The sequence below is a fragment of the Mugil cephalus genome, chromosome 15 (assembly GCF_022458985.1).
Source record: "Mugil cephalus isolate CIBA_MC_2020 chromosome 15, CIBA_Mcephalus_1.1, whole genome shotgun sequence".
In the NCBI taxonomy this organism is placed as follows: Eukaryota; Metazoa; Chordata; class Actinopteri; order Mugiliformes; family Mugilidae; genus Mugil; species Mugil cephalus.
This window is the reverse complement of record NC_061784.1, coordinates 6,147,150-6,163,438: the sequence shown is the minus strand read 5'-3', so window position 1 is coordinate 6,163,438 and position 16,289 is coordinate 6,147,150. Positions and strand designations below refer to the sequence as shown.

The 16,289-nt window shown below is 43.6% G+C and overlaps 1 protein-coding gene across 4 annotated transcripts in view; it reads right to left on the bottom strand.

Annotated features, from left to right (window-relative positions):
* The window catches only part of specc1 (sperm antigen with calponin homology and coiled-coil domains 1), a 57,722-nt gene that overhangs the window by 4,835 nt on the left and 36,598 nt on the right, over positions 1 to 16,289 (bottom strand). For all 4 annotated transcript variants that reach the window (XM_047606591.1, XM_047606592.1, XM_047606590.1 and 1 more), the window contains 6 exons: positions 15,782 to 15,945; positions 14,853 to 14,953; positions 14,691 to 14,766; positions 13,974 to 14,109; positions 11,420 to 11,522; positions 1,343 to 1,459 (listed from right to left, as the gene is read on the bottom strand). In XM_047606591.1, the coding sequence (XP_047462547.1) occupies positions 1,343 to 1,459; positions 11,420 to 11,522; positions 13,974 to 14,109; positions 14,691 to 14,766; positions 14,853 to 14,953; positions 15,782 to 15,945 (697 nt within the window). The remainder of the gene's footprint in view (positions 1 to 1,342; positions 1,460 to 11,419; positions 11,523 to 13,973; positions 14,110 to 14,690; positions 14,767 to 14,852; positions 14,954 to 15,781; positions 15,946 to 16,289) is intronic.

Sequence of the window (16,289 nt, the reverse complement as noted above, 5' to 3'; positions counted from 1 at the left end):
CTAAGTGTAAGGCTACACTGGATAAAATCACTGAATCTAATGAACATCATGACCTCATGTGGATGTGGCATAGTTCTCCTTATATAACTGCATGTTTAACTTTTCTTCTCCACAGTAAAACTGAATTTAAAAGGGAAAAACTAAGTTAGAAACTGAAACTCAGAGGATGCTCTCTCATGGCCTCTCACCACCTAATGTTCATTTTTGTCTGTCTCTTGTACTGAGGGTCCTTGACTCTGATCGTGACACTCACAACCCTTCCAACCTTCCACTGCCTTTAGAAACACGGCTGGAGCGGAGAATTAATAAATGAGCAATTTTTAATAATTGGTTCTGCAGCTGTAGACAAATATTTAAAATAACAACCCCCCCCTACCCATTTCACAGAAAATATGCGCCCACCTATAAGGTTGTTGTCTTAAAAACATCTGTGACAAAGGGCGATGGAGGCTGGTAATGAGATTACGGGCAGGACAGATTACACTGGGAAGGGGTTGGGTGTTTGGGCCTCGGGGGAAGTCACTCAGCAAGACTTATTAAAGCCAACACACTTCTATTGAATTATTCAGAGGGATGGGCAGCACCGTGTCTCTGTCATCAGCCTAATGTTACACATTCGCACTGACACGACGGTGTGCACACACGCGCACATGACTAATTTGTCACGTAGGACGTGTCAGGCCTGGCGTTGGTCTGTTGTTTTAATGTTGCAGCTCGATGAAGGAGCTGAACTCCCCGGAGAGGAGCCGCACGGCGCCGCCGCATGCAGCACCTGCAGGTCCACCTTACACAGCTGTCCTCACTGAGCTATAACCGCTGCCCCACGCTCACCACCACGTACAGTATGACTACACAAACACCGCATTCATAATTCATCATCGGGCTGTCTTTTAACGACAATATGGCAGACCTTTAAAATCCATGCAACTCCATAAATAAAGTGTAATGTGCAGGCTGATGGCTGTATAAATGGTTCCTGGTGAAAAGGCCTCAAAGCATTAGTGGCTTTTTATTTTCCTCTCAGCGATCATACAGAACAGCCTCCATGCACCACACGTGAGCTTACCCAGGACGCTGGTACCAACTGACATGAAACCACACAACTGCTCTTATATGGATGTGTAAGCTTGTGTGATTCGCAGCCCGGTGATAACTGAAGAACAGAACTGAGCAGGCACGCGGAGGAAATCTGTTTCAGGACGTGATGAGAGCCCCGGTGCATCAATGCTGTTGTTTCTGATCAGTTTCGCGTGCTCCGATTACCTCCTGAACTCGCCGATTTTGAGGACTTCAGCACTTTGGTTTAGGAGTGCGTGCGCTTGGTTTTCCTGTGGTTTTGTACCTTATCTTGACTGATGAGTTCCTGGTAAGGGATGTGGGCAGGCAGATAAGTGTGCAACAGGGCGCAGAAAGCCAGGCCGTCACTCCAGCTGCTGCTGAAGTTGGTCACGTCGATGTTCTGCACGCGAAGGAGAGGAGACAAAAATATAAAAATAAACAAACAGGCCAAAGTCAATACCGCACACGGTAAAAGAGCATAAAGTGGCCATCATTTTAATGAGGGAGCTAATAGCCTCTTGACAACATGGAAAAAAAAAAAAAAAAAAAAAGCCATTAAGTTTTAGAGCCGCAGGAAACAACATGGAAATTAAAATGTAATTAAATTATACCATTTGATGCTCTGGGTCCATTAGGGCCTGGTAGTGTTTCCTTTGATGGAGGTTAATAGGATAAATTTCATTTACATAGCACCACTGACAATTAAAATTTTCTCAAAAATGCTTTTTGGAAGCCGAAGCCTAAAACCGCCAAAGAAAAGCAGTAAATTTCTCGCTGGATTCCCGCTCGGGCGTCAGCGCCGTCTCTGATCCGTCCTCCGCGCGAGGAACGTGCATAGCAGCACGTCCAGTTTATTATTGTGTTTCTGTTTGTGTGATTCGCAGCATTCTTGTCTTCGAGGTCTGATAAGTGTTCAGGAGTTCGGAGGAAAGGCTTCCTCGGGGCCATTGTTTGGAGGCCGCAGACTCCCCCGTCGACAGATAAGTTATTTCCGGTGTCTTCCTGTTTCATCCCTCACATGAGCTTTGGGGACAGGGTTCACAGCCAGGGAGGATCTCCTGAGTCAGGGGTGTGTGTCTGTGAGGCTTAATGGGACTCCACACACTTCCTATACCTTTAACCTTTCACAGACTTAACACTGTTCTGATCTGGGTCATTCATGAATAGGTGGAGATGCACAAAGGCCTAATTAAAAGACGTAGTGAGAATTTATTTAGTGTCATAAACATATATACTGAAACCGTTAGAAAATGTGTCAAATCACGGCCTATATTTAAACCTGTCAACTGCACGTTGGCACTATTAAGGCACCACTGGAATTATCTAACCATGCCAGAAAAAGGGATAACACATGACCGGCTTGAAGACAGTGTGGAAAACTACATGACTGATAAAATATTTATATATAGAACAACAGATTTTGTGGAACTAGAACAGGAACGATGCACATGTTCATAGCCTGGATTTGGATATGAATGTTTAACAGTGACACTATTTCTATTTAATCAGCTTTACTGGATTCATTCCTATTTTAGTTTGTATTTCACATGGACAGTGATGTCTCGAATAGTTTCGGTGCACTAATCTTTAATAACTGTGCTCTTCGAATAAAGTTCGACTGCTATGACGGAACAGATGTGTTGTTTTTATGTGTTTGTGCACTCGCTCTCTGCGGCTACATCCGTGTGTCTGCGCGCGCGGCATTAGCTCCAGTGAGGTGATGAATGCGCGACACGTGGCCGTGTTTTTGTTTACTGTTGCTCTGAGCCAGTGGTCTTCAGTCCCGGCCCCCGAGGATCAGAGCGCTGCTGATTTTCATTCCGCAAATCTAATCAGCGGCTGATCCATACGTGTGACGCCGGGTGAATGCAATTAACTGCGATAGGAAAATAGGAAAGCAACACAAATCTGGGTCCTGGGGACGAAAATGTGAAATCGCGCCTCTAAGTCAACGCAGTAATGACCACCCTTCAGCGCCTGTTGTTGATAAATGCGTTGCCTCCGATAGCCTTCACTCGGCTCATTTGGGGCCGGGGATGCCACTTAGTTTCACTTAAAACTTCAGGTTCAAGGTGAAAGGCTAAAAACTGTAGAAAACAGGAATATGTTGTGTCTTGTTGTCATATGCTGATAAATAAATAAGAATCTCTTCAATCTCTGAAGGGAATGTGTCACGTAAATAAGATCCGTTTGATCTAGTCTGTAATCAGCTCAGCTCATATCTCTACTAAAGCTTGACTCATTCCTCTGCAATGGAGACACAAACACACACAGGCTACACTCTAGTTACCTTGGAACTTGTGCTCTGGTGTGTCGTTATCGTTCTGTAATTAATGCTCCTAGAAACCATGGAACTCCTTATTAAATATTGCCACTGGAACAAACGGTCCACGTTTGTGTTTGACAGACGTGGAAAAGAAAACGTCTGTGTTGTGTAGTAACATTTCTGGGAATGTGCTTCTCAGTCCGTAGCCCAGGGTATGGTATATTGACGTAGAAGCATGAATATCCCACAGTTTTGACAACGAAGAAAGTCAGATTTAGAAAGAGAAGCCTAAATATGGGCATGTCAGCATGGCAGCATTAGCAACCAGTTCACACGGTGTAAAACTCTAAAATTCTTAAACACAAAGCTGAAACTGAAAGTTTGAACATGTGTTACAATGAGAACGTCCATAACCTTCCGTGTTTATTAATATGCATAATAAATAATAGATTATTCGAGTGTATTTATAGTTAATAAACTGAATCATTAGGTTCAGCTGCAGGGCATTTATGGTCACAATGTGATGTGAAGCATGAGCTGCTTGGTCTGAATGAAGGCAAACAGGATGCGAGGCCCTGCGCTCTGGCTTTGTTCACATTCACCATTATGCATCATTATTAGGGAAGCACTCAGCACGAGATTCTAGCATCATTACATGCTGCGACACCCCTTCAGACATTAGCATGCGTTATAACTGTAACAGCAGCAACTTTTATAAAGTGAGCGTCTGGATGCTCGCGCTCTCCATCTGTTTCAGCTTGTCTGCTATATGTGAAGGGCAGACCTGTGCAGTCATGTCAGCCCACATTCCTCTCATACCTCCCCCCTTCATAGCTGGCTCAGCAGTACCACTAGTGGCACTGTGTGAGGGGATGTATGTGTAGACACACACACACACATGCATAGATGGGACGATGGGGGGTGAGTCAGACTCCAAGACAAGATAGACAGTGACAAACAGGGTGGACCGCAGAGGACGGTTTGCAGTGGAGTGTCTGGGAGTCGAGGGGGGTCTGACGCAAGCACATCCCAACGCAGGGGGTCAAAGCTGGTAGATCTGTTTGAATTCAGGGTCGGGGAAACCGGGGGAGGGGTGACGGTGTTCGTTTCGGGGTGGAAATAGAGAGAGAGAGAGAGAGAGAGGGGCATGAATGCTAAAACAGCAGCGGACAACAACAGCTCTCTGGGAGCCGGCTCAGAAAAGCAAACACAGCATCAAGCGGCAGGAAGCGTCTCGCTCTGTACAAAAGGCAGAGCTGCTGCTTTTCAGGGCTCAGAGACAGAGGGAGAGGAGGTATGAGAGGGAAGCAGGGGCTTGGGCAGAGGGAGGACTGAACAGAGAAAGCAGATGATGCAGGAAAACATTTAATGAGCTAACAACAGGCAGGCACAGACCTGTGGCACATAGAAATGTTCTTGAGAAGAACAGAACGGCCTAGAACACTGATGCAATAAAAATCTTGCCAATGCCACATAACGCTGAGGGTAAAGTGTTTGAGGCTTCTGTGGTAAAGGGGAAATAGTTTTTTGTATTTTTAATTTCATTTGAAGAGAAAACAGGAGCCAACATCTCCAAATACTACGATTTAGTGAGTTACAATAACAGTATTTCCACCATAATCTGTCAATTAAGCTGCTTTGCTACATTCCAAAATCCAAAATATATTCAATTTAGTGCAAACGGTGATTGCTTTGCACAGCAACAGGATGGCATAAATTCGTTTCAGTCAGTCAGCGAATCACTTCATCATTGTAGGTGTTTGTGTGACTTCAGCTGTAACGATCATTACAGGCCAAGGACATGTCACATCCAGCCTGGGCAGCGCATCCTCCCTGTTATAAACCGTTTACAGATGGAATTCACAGGCCCGCTGGACACGAGCCAGTCACCACCGAGCAGCGGGCAGACAGCAGTTTAACACTGCAGCAATAAAAGGTAAGCGCACGCTCTCCGCTACCGCATGCAAACACTACTGAACTGGTCCGAGTCCAGCAGCGGCTGTCACGCTCTCATGACACTCGACACTCAGACTTTGGACGTGGCATAAATATTGAGCTCTTGCTCACGGAAGGAGAACGCGCCGAAGCACAATGCGGCAGGATATCTGCGCTTCGATAAACACACATGGAGTATTAACTAATTGTGTGAGGGTTTATTAAAAAGCCATCAGCGTGAAGGGTGAAAGCGGGAGACGCGGAGCCAGCGAGTGGTCTGACTGATGAGCTCGTCTCGTCCTGTCACTGAACTCCTCCACTCACACTGAATGATTGAACAGGACAAGGACAGAAACAGCCAGTAAATATCATGACGTGAGAACAAAGACACACGGACTCATAACATATACACTATGTGTTTACATGCCCCGTAATGTCAATCACACGAGGACAGTCGGGGCGGTTCTGCCTGTACAGGGGAGAGATCATTGGTTTCAGACACAGAGATTCTCGGCTTCGTTCATCCTTTCAAACATCTGTTTGAACAGCTTGTTTTGCAGCCTGGAAGCTCGTCGCATCATCTGATGCAGTCGGGACATGAGGCTTTTTTTGTTTTGATTGAGGTATTATTTGAATTATTAGCCATTATACAAGTGTCCGTGTAGACACAGCCAGTTAGAGAGAAAAGAAAGAAGGGGGAGGGGAGGGGCGTAGAAAGGTGGAGAACACCTCAGTGGACCTTAGTGAATTATAGTCATGAGCTACGATGAGCTGAAAGGCTTGGCGGGCAGGGGCATGTAGACAATGACTGGGCAGGAGCTGCTCTCCACGGACTCAACATGTTTCATGGAGCATCTCTGGGCAGAACAACTGTACGATAATACTTTAGAAAACGATGTGTCTACTGTAACTTTACTGCAAAGTGAATGTTCGACTATTGTAACTTAAGGTTGTGGTTGCTCTGCGCATCTGCAAAGGTTCACTTAGATTTAAAACATCATGTACAGTGTAATGCATTGGAAACTTTTTTTTAAAACGCCCCATGAGAATAAATGCCCCTGCTTCTGCTTCTTTTGCTGAGTGAGACTAACCTGCTTTAAGTGATCAGAGAACCTTCTGACTCTGAATGTCTACACTCTGACACGGACATTAATAAAACTGCATATGAGCACATTGCTCAAAATGTCACGGAGTTTCTTTAATTAGGAGCCTCAACATTTCCTGGCTTTGTTATTCAGAGAACCTTTGTCTCAACCTCCAGGTCAGGCCAAGTGAATCTAATAATAATCACTTAATAAGCACTTGCCCTTCGTCAGGAGTTTCTCAATATTTTTTTTGTTTCCTTGAACTTAAGCCCAGACGTTTTCTTAATAATACAGCATGTTTATTGAAATACTCCAGGCACCTCTGCTTCAGTCCCTTCTAATCTATTATCGATGACTCAATGTTACCGTTAATCCTCCATTATTAGAACATGGTAATATGTCTACTCTTTGAACTGCTACACTCTTGCTCTCCTCGATGTCTGACCTCCATTCCTCACTCGCCTGGGGGTCCGTTCCTGTCTTTCAATGGTTTTTGTGTGTGTGCGGGTGAGTTTCCCAGACGGGGCCGGATAAGCCGTGCTCTGTCAAGTCCAGCTGAGCCCAACGTTCAGAGCCTTTGCTCATTGTTCTCATCTTGAACAAACAAGACATTTATTTTTGTTTGGCTTCTATGGTTAATTGAGAAAAAAAAAAGGTTTAAAAAGTGTCCGGAGCTGTCCTAAATTAAGACATCAAAGAGCCTGATAAATATACAGTAGGAGGCTAGTGGGCTTTCCAGAGAGAGCCTCTGCTTACTGAACGTAAGCAAACTCTTGTTAATCCACAACAATGAGATATTTTGATTTTCAATGCAAAATTGCACTTTTGGCAACTGAAGTGGGAGGATTCCCGATTTCTGCTCCGTGTCTAGGAAAAACATACATTTAAGTGAGACTTGGAGATGGAGAGCAGAAAAAGTTACACACACACAAAACACAAAACAGGCAGTTTCGCTTCTTGTACAGTAACTTGCTCTTCCGAGTCTCGTCTAACAAACTGCCTTGAAAAACAGCGGAGCACAAATCGCATAAAAGCAGTCCTGTGTTCCGAGTCTGTGCTGACGTGCACAGGATCCCTCGTGAATACTAATTTCCTGTGAGAGGCCCTTTCAGTCTCTCCCACAGGGCAGAGTCAATCAGAGCCAGCTTAAGGTCTTCACAGATCGATCTGTGCTTCCCAGAATCTGACATTTGAGGTGTGACGGAGCCTGTCGGGGCTCACATCTCATCCTCCCCTGAGAGTTTAACACGGGTCAGTCATTCAGCCGCTCTGAAGACCGTTGCATTAGTGGGTTATAGAGGCAGCTGGCTGATAAATACACCCCCTTCACACACCGCATCATCCCTGTGGGGGTCAAGGGCTCTTCTCCATGGTGATAGCATGACACCATTATGCCATTGTGTGTTTACACATGTTATTTGTCATGTTTTCCGTTCTCCTCTCAAACCGTTTTAACTCCCCACAGTCCGACCAAAGTCACAATCCAGATGGCAAACGTGTTGACGCCGGCACGCATCCATACACAGCCCGGTGGATGTTTTCAGACATGTCAACAATGGTCACGGGTTTTTTTTTTTTTTCCAAGTGTCACTTGTAATTGCCGAAGTGGAGGAGCGTGCGTTTGCAGGAGCCTGATGGCTAATACGAAAAAATCATTAAGGTGAAATGCAGCTTCTAGTTGTTTCAGCACATCATACATCTAATTACACGCTCTCTTTGTTACGATCACAAGTATTCATCTCTCTCATTCCTTTATCGATCCCAGTAAGGGGGTGTGACATCAGGCTTCGTGTCCAGCTACTATCACACAGATTTACTGTGCCCTCGGCAGCTATAAAACATCAAATAATCTCTCATCGTGCTTATAATAGCTCCCGTTTTCTCTTTCGCTTTAATTAGGCTGCTGCTTGACCAAATGGTCGGCCAACAATAGCACCATAATAGCAAGAGGCGCGCGGGTAACCCTCCCATCGGCTCGGTCTCCGTCTCACACAGCAACTCGTCTGGCTCTGTCCCGGCAGACGAACGTGATATAAGAGCTTGTTTGAGAGGATGCGAACGGTGATGGTCAAAGCCGCCTCTTCCGACTGACCATTAATTATGTAGCCCGATGAGGCCATGCACAAATTACAACTCGCAGACTCTATACTCAAAAGCCAATTAGTGAAGAGTTATTACCTTTTTGACCTTAATCCGCGGCAGAGAAGAGAGGGGCCGCAAAGTGCATGCGGATGTACTGAAAAAAAAGCTAAACCTCACTAACCTTTACCAGTGCAGAACACAAGCATGACAGAGAGACAAAGACCAAGTGAGAAACCTGGGTGTGTATTAGTGTATTAGTGTATTTCTGAGGGTAGCTGAAGCCCGTTTGCCTTCGCTGCCCTGGAGCTACAGACTTTTTGACATATCAGGGGAGTCTCTCTGGACATCGGGCCTGTAATTAGCGGCTTCCATATCGACAGAGGCCTCGTACCACTGTAGCACCCCGACATGTGACCTTTCACCAGACACACGAAGCTCAGCGCATCCTGCAACGGTCACCTTTTCTCTCAGTCTGCCTTGAGACTGAAGCAGTTGTACGTCGCACAGAGTGCACATCTGTGTGGCGTTTTGAATTGGCAACCCCTGGAGTGGAATCCACTGGAAAAGCTCAAGAGACAAATAACAGCGGCTCTCATAAATCGCTGCTGATTGCTGTCATGGAGACAAACCACAGTGAAAGACCAAATCGACAAAATATTTCTGGAATTGAAGCTGAGCTCCAGGCCCTTTGCCCAGTCTGATATATCACAGTCATCTAAGATTGAACTCATCCGTGTCTCTTGGTCTCATGCTTTGTATTTGATCCAGATGATTATTGTAATAAAACCTGTAAACCTGGTTTAACAGATGGTTTAATAGAGGTACATGGCACACAAGTTAGATATACAACATTAATAACTTTGATCATCTTGTACTACTGGGAAACTCTTGGACTTATAATTCATGTGCCTGTTACCTAGACATGTACAACCCATCTAGACCAGACCAGACACCCCCACCTCATAGCAATAGCAACCATCCCCAGCAGGATGCAGTCAGACACACACACACACACACACGCACACACACAAAACAAATTTAGGAAAACATGCACAAAGTGTTGACCTGGCCTCTAAACTGACTAGATCCCAAACTGATCAAGTATCTGTGGGATGCACTGGAATGTGCCCGAGCCCCCTACTCTCAGCCCCTGGGACCTAAACACCCCCCACTAACAACATCCTGTTTCCAGACACCACAGGACACCCTCAGAAGACCCATGTCCATTCTCTGATTAGTCTCAACTGTTCTGGACGCACAAGAGAGACCTACACTATATTAGGACATTAGGTTATAATGTTATGCCTGATCGGTGCAGATTCATCAGATATTCAAATAAAGATATTCAGACAATAAACTCGGGTCATCCCTCTAAGAACAGGCCTTTTTGAGATGAAATGCCTAATAGTGTGTGGATAAATCCAATTACAGACAAGGTGGAGAAAACACAAAGGCCCACAGGCCGAGTCAAGAACGGTTACTCCAGGAGGGAACTGATTATGCCACAGACTGAAAAACTCCTAGTAGCCAAATCTTCTTATTGCATTCCTGATACTTGAAAATAATCACACTGTGCTGCTAAACCCTTTGTGAGAGGGGATCATATGTTCTATAGTTAAATCCACGCCAATAAGAATGAGGCACTATTAAGAGTTTCATGGTGGCGAACTGAACTGAACTGAGATTTACGGTTTCATTTGATTTACAATTTTACAGAAGTCCATTTAAACCTCAGCAGCGACGGAGAAGAAAAATGTGAAAAAAAAGTTAAATTCAACCTGTAACAACACATAAATATGATTGCATTATATGCAACTAGAAATACAATGGCCTGAAGACGTATTGTGTCGCCATTGGAATTTACTGAGCCCTTTAATCACTTGTTTATATACTTGTTCATTTCCTCTGAGGCACATTATAGTGAACAGTAATCCCCGTGACCTTCCATCATAAGCCTGTGTCTTTAAAAAAGTGCTCGGGCTGCCAAAAGATCAATGTCATTTTAAGCACGGCGTTCTGTGTACAGGTCCAGCATCCCATCAAACAGATCATCGGTTTTATCTCACCTGGCCAAATATTTACATACACAGAAGATTTGCTGTGTGGGTTTTACCAACACGTACACCATGTGACCTCACCTCAAACTCGAGGGTGACTCAAAGTTCACTGTGCTTGAGAAATAGCAGCTATTGATCTGACAACTCATCCAGCGATTCAAACTATTTGTCACGGGGGAAAGCTGGATCTATTTTTAGCCTTTTCATACGTGGTTAAGACCAAGCTCCATTGTACTAGGCTGAAACCACAGGGGACAGAAATACAGTCAATGAAAACTATAACTTTAAATTATCGGAATCAGGGCTGAAATGACTCTTCTTGCTCTGACACTAGAGTATGCAGGCTGCAACCAGTCTCTGATAAGAGTTTTATCATTAGTTAGCTGGCAGGCTGGCACACAAGCACAATGATTACATGTGCAAATCTCTAATCCCATTGGACTTAATGGGCTCCTTAAACTGGGTATTAGGGGAGCAGCTAAGCCAGGTGATTGTCAGCACTTAGCTCCGCGGTCCCAGGAAACAGAGTAGGGGAAACAGCACCATAACAATGCATAAACAAATGGACATGGATGAATACAAAGGGCGATATAAATACACACATGCATAAATCCAGCACGTTGAGCCGCTTTGCTCCGTTGTTTCCATTACTGCCATGCCACGGTGACTTTATATCCCCCACAGAGATGACAGGTGGGAGAAGGCTGTGTCTGCAGGGACTAATGAGCCACTACAGGCTAACACCTCCAAAAGAATAGCTGAAAACAATAGCTACCAAAGCTGAGGGCAGGTGAAAGAGTTAGTGGGAGCTAAGAGAGAGCTAAGCGAGAAAGACTAAAATAAACCCTTGGTTAAACATCTAGAGAAGCTCTGGGTGTGAAAGTGAATGAGTTCGGTTTTATATTTGAGAGAGGTCTCTGGCCTGTGATCCCTACCGGATAGCCTTCTGTTTTCTTCTGGCACCACTTCAGTAGAGCGTTTCTCTTAGATCCTCCATACTCCCGCGCCAGTGCAGCCAAGGGGTCCTTTCTTTCCACGCTGTCACCAGGGAAACAAGAACCACAATCACAGAGAGCGAGAGATGGGACAGATGCACTATGTCATCTGGTGTATGTGCAATGTCCGTGTTCCTAGGAAAACTTGCGCTGGCTTCACGTCCACAAACATTCACATGGGCCTCAAATTAACTTCGCAAATGCCACAATGGCAAATGTTTTCTTTGTTTAACAGATCGAGAGTGTTATTCTAAGTCAGCATTTGTCAGATAAAAATCTTTCACAGGAAATAATTTCCCCACTAGTTCATAAGTGGCCCTGTAATATAAACACGACATGTAGCATGTTATAGGTGATTCTTACAAGATTTCTCAGAGGAACACTTGAGAAAGTCCCATTTTTTTGTTTCTACAATATTGGATTTTTTTTTTCTACAGTGGGATAATTTTTAAAGTTCAAGCAAATGTTAAAAAGCTAATGCAAGGATCATGTGAAATAAGTTATACAAAAAGCAACTGAGCAGCACTGTGTAAGAAATCCTGATAATGAGACCAGTGAGTAAACTTTCTAACACAACCCTTCAGCTAAAACATGCTCATATTTAAGCAAAATATATGGGACATTGATGTTAATTCTATAAGTTGAAATGTAATAACACAAAAGTTTTCCAAGACTAAATGGAACTGTGTCATTGCGTCTGATAATATCATTACAGGACTGAAGCCTCTTAGTAGTTTAATATATTTGTGCTAGAGTTCAGAGTTGGGACAAGATTACTGGAGTAAAGCCAACTATACGCAGCGTCCAGTCCAGCTCTAAGTGTGCGAAGTAAAGTTTGGACATTTGGACTTTTTTGGACATCCCTCTTACTTTTTATGTTCCACCAAAACGCCCTCATTTACATAAAGTACAGCAGACACGCTTCACTGTTAGAAGAAAGTAATTACATGTGCTAGAGACGGGTTCGATACCTATCTGCAGTATTATTCAGAGGATCTTTTCCCTAGGGTTTGCGCTGGAGCTGAGGCCATGGGAAGACCATGAGTCACGGTCATTGCACTGAGCATGGTAAACATTTCACACGTCATTGCAGCGCTGCTGTTAAATTCATTACTCGTCTGTCTCGTGCTGTCCAAACAAATACAGCAGACGTTTGTGTTTATCATCAGTGATATCAGCAATATCATGATCGTATCATAATAAATATCACATGGTAGTAGACTGCTGCTGTTTAAAGGGAGTCCACAGTGCAGTGGCATAATGGAAGATGTATTAATAAATATTTTAATAGAGCCTTTAGACTGTTAGTTGCTGAATAACAATTAACTGCCCAGAGGGTATCAGTCAATTATCTAGTGTATAATAAGTGCATTCTGGGCACTGGTAAACGTACAAAGCAAACCGCAACAAGCAGAGAGCTCTCTGATGTCATGATCCCAGAAGAGGACGAGATGGAGCTTGACAGACAGGTTTATGAGTTCTGAGCATTGACTCGTCCCTTACATGTTGGTTGAAAGAAATATATGACTGCTTTGACCAACAGGAAATGTCTCACTGTAACAACTCGTGATGATGACGCTCACCCTCAACTTCAAATGTAACCTGCTGCAGAAGTAAACAGAGCGCTGCAGTGGATCATTAGTGAATGTACACAGACAGGAGTGGTCTGTAGATACACTGGAAATAATAGCTAGTGATGCCAAGAGTCAGAGCATGTTCAAATGTTTGCTCAGCATCTCTTTGACTTCACTATCTCATACGCCAACACTTTATCTGATCTCATCTTCTACTACCGCTTATCCTCACTTATCCTCACCAGGGTCGCGGGGGTTTGCTGGAGCATATCCCAGGTGACACGGGGCGAGAGGCGGGGTCCACCCCGGACACGTCGCCAGTCTATCAGGGTGTCTGTCTCGCGTATAAAATGTGTCAGATAAACTCTGTTAGCACGATTAGTGCAACTCTAAAGTCTCTTGGCAGTTAAGACTGTTCAGTGTTGATCTAGTGCAATTACGGATGTAATAGATACATTAACTCTGAAACATGACATCAAGAGGGAAACATAAAGTCACATAAAGGCAGAAATGAAATCATAGTCAATATTGATTTCATTGTAAATGATTTCATTGTTAAGAGGTCATACTAGTCTGTGTCCTAAAGCTGTATTTGGTAAAGAGATTTAAGAACAGTAGGGAAATAAGTTGAATGTGACTTTTCTTTAAACTATAACAATGACCTATGACATATCTGTTGCAGTGATGGGATGATTATGGGATGTTTGACTTCACTACTACTTCACTAACAGATGGCTTTACAGGAAATGAGACAGATTGGGTTATTTCACAATGAACGTACTTAAGTTATCGAAGCAGTTTACTACTCTTCAGCTAAAGGAAATACATAGTTTGCTGTTTCCCAAGAACTCACTTCAGCACAGGGGGCTCTCTCACGCAGCTGTTAAAAAAACAAAACAAACGAGGTTAGATGAGGTCACCTGAGCTTGCTGCTGCCTCGGTTGTAGTTTGTGCGGCTGCTGAGGGAAGCAGGGGTTTTGATCACAGACTCTAGGGACGGGCTCTTCCTCATGAGGCTGTTAGGTTTCAGATCTTCCCCACAGTTTGACAACTTATCTGTGGAATTAAAGGGAACGACAAAGAAAGATGAGACAAATAAGTGGAAACAGAAAGGGATGACTAATCTAAATCTTATTCTAAGTCTTGGATTCACTATGGTCCTTACTGGGAAGCCTTTAGTTAGTTTTGTCTTCAAGGTGTCCGTGGTGCCTAAACAAGTCCATATATAGTAGTAACCACTGTCTGCATAGAATCATGCCTAAAATGTAATGAGTAGTGAACTGTAAAACATCTGCATCTGCTGTGGCTCAGTGCATTAAGAGTAAATTCTGATGAGATCCTTGATGCTAAAGCTAAAGCACGATTCGCAAATAGCTCATTTGCTGAATGCAGATGCAGACATTTTATGAGCTGGGTGCCACGTTTACAGTATTTACTTTCAAACAATAAAATCATAAAGCTTTCAATTTCCTTATTGAAGGTCCTATTCATTTACTTTTACTTTATCATAGTAGTAGTCTAAGTGGCAGTCCAATGACCTAAAGTCCATCACTTTTATTTGCACAATGGGTAATAAAAGAATATATTCAGTAAACTGAACACTCTCTCCACATCAAGAGCATCGCTGTGGCACCTACCGTGAGGATGAGAGAATTCTCCGTGGTTAATTCTTTTTTCCAGTGTCTTTGATAGTGGCTTTATATACGAGAGTCTCTAAAACATGAAACAGAACCGAGATTATATCATAAATAAACATGAAAAAAAAAAGTATTTAATCATTAATGTGTCTAAGCATATACCTGGATAGGGGAGACAGCAGCTGCAGGGGCAGTGCGTACAGGGATCCCACTCAGCGGGCTTCTTGGGGATGGATGCATTTGAACCGTGTGCCCTGGTCCATCTGAAAAACAGAGCAATGCACCCACTGGTTTCAAAACTATCACATTTTATGTTTGGAAATAGTGTAAAATGTATGAATCTGTGGATAGTGATGCTAGAAAAAGACACAGCCTTAGAACAAGGCTACTGTGCCTTCAGTAAGTTAAAAATGAGCATTATAAACCTGGGACAAGTTAAATCTTTAAGAAACAAAAGTCAAACAGAAATGTATCACACTGTACTAAAATATGTGTGTAGCATCAAGATTCAACAACTGTCATGAACCCACTGTGGACATTTATTTAAGGTCAGACTTTTGGCCTTGTCCAATTACTATCTGGTTATCTACAGTATTTAATTTAATTATGAATTAAATTATTAATAGTTATTTAATGTTATATTTAATTCGTAAAAAGGTCCGGTATCGCTGTTTAACATTTAGCAATATGGTCTGACTCTGTTAAACAAAGCATTTCTCTCCCTAAAGTTTTACAAACACAGTGAAGTCTGACCTGTCAGTTCATGCTTTATGCTACAATGTTGAAGCTATTAAGTAAATATGAGAAGATAAACCATATGTGTAACAGTACAACTCTAACTGAGGCACTTAACAACAGTTTCTTTCTTTTTTTTTCATAACTTTTTTATGGTTGTTTACAAACACACGCACACAATGAAGAACTGTCCACTCCACCCAAGGTTAACTCAGTCCAGACAGTACCGCACAACTGCACATTCCTTAGCGGCAGAGAAGTGTCAGATATTCACCAGCTGTTCTAATCTACAGTAACACTGCTGGCTCGGGGTTCCTTCCCAGTGTGTGTCTGTGTGTTCAGGTGCTCATGCTCACTCTGTCCAACAGTATCAAAGGACTTAATGAGGGATTTGACGGTAGCTCCGGGCTCCGAGTCGGCTTCTCCGCTGGCGTCGAGGGGCGTGGTCGGGATCATGGAGATGCCACACCACTGACGGCTGCTGTCGGAGTCAGACGCTCTCCCCTCAGCACCTTGGGACCTGGCAGACACAATGGACAGGGTTGCTGGGTAGAGACATACAAAAAATGCACTGGGGTGGGAGAATCTGGTAAGACAACATGTTAACTGGATTCACTCACATCTTTACCTGCTGATCAGTAAGAATGTTTGTTCCAAAAAAAGAAAAAAAAAGTGCGTTTGCTCAAGGTATTGACGAGACCCTGTGACATTAGTTTTAACTAAAGAACCGTCAATAGCTGATAACCGATTCAAGATTGATCTTCACATAGAAAACAAGGTCTGACCATTCCAGTCATCAAGACACTTTCTACCCATTACCCCTTGTGTACTTTGGACTTCATGCAGAGAGAGGGGTTTGGCGTT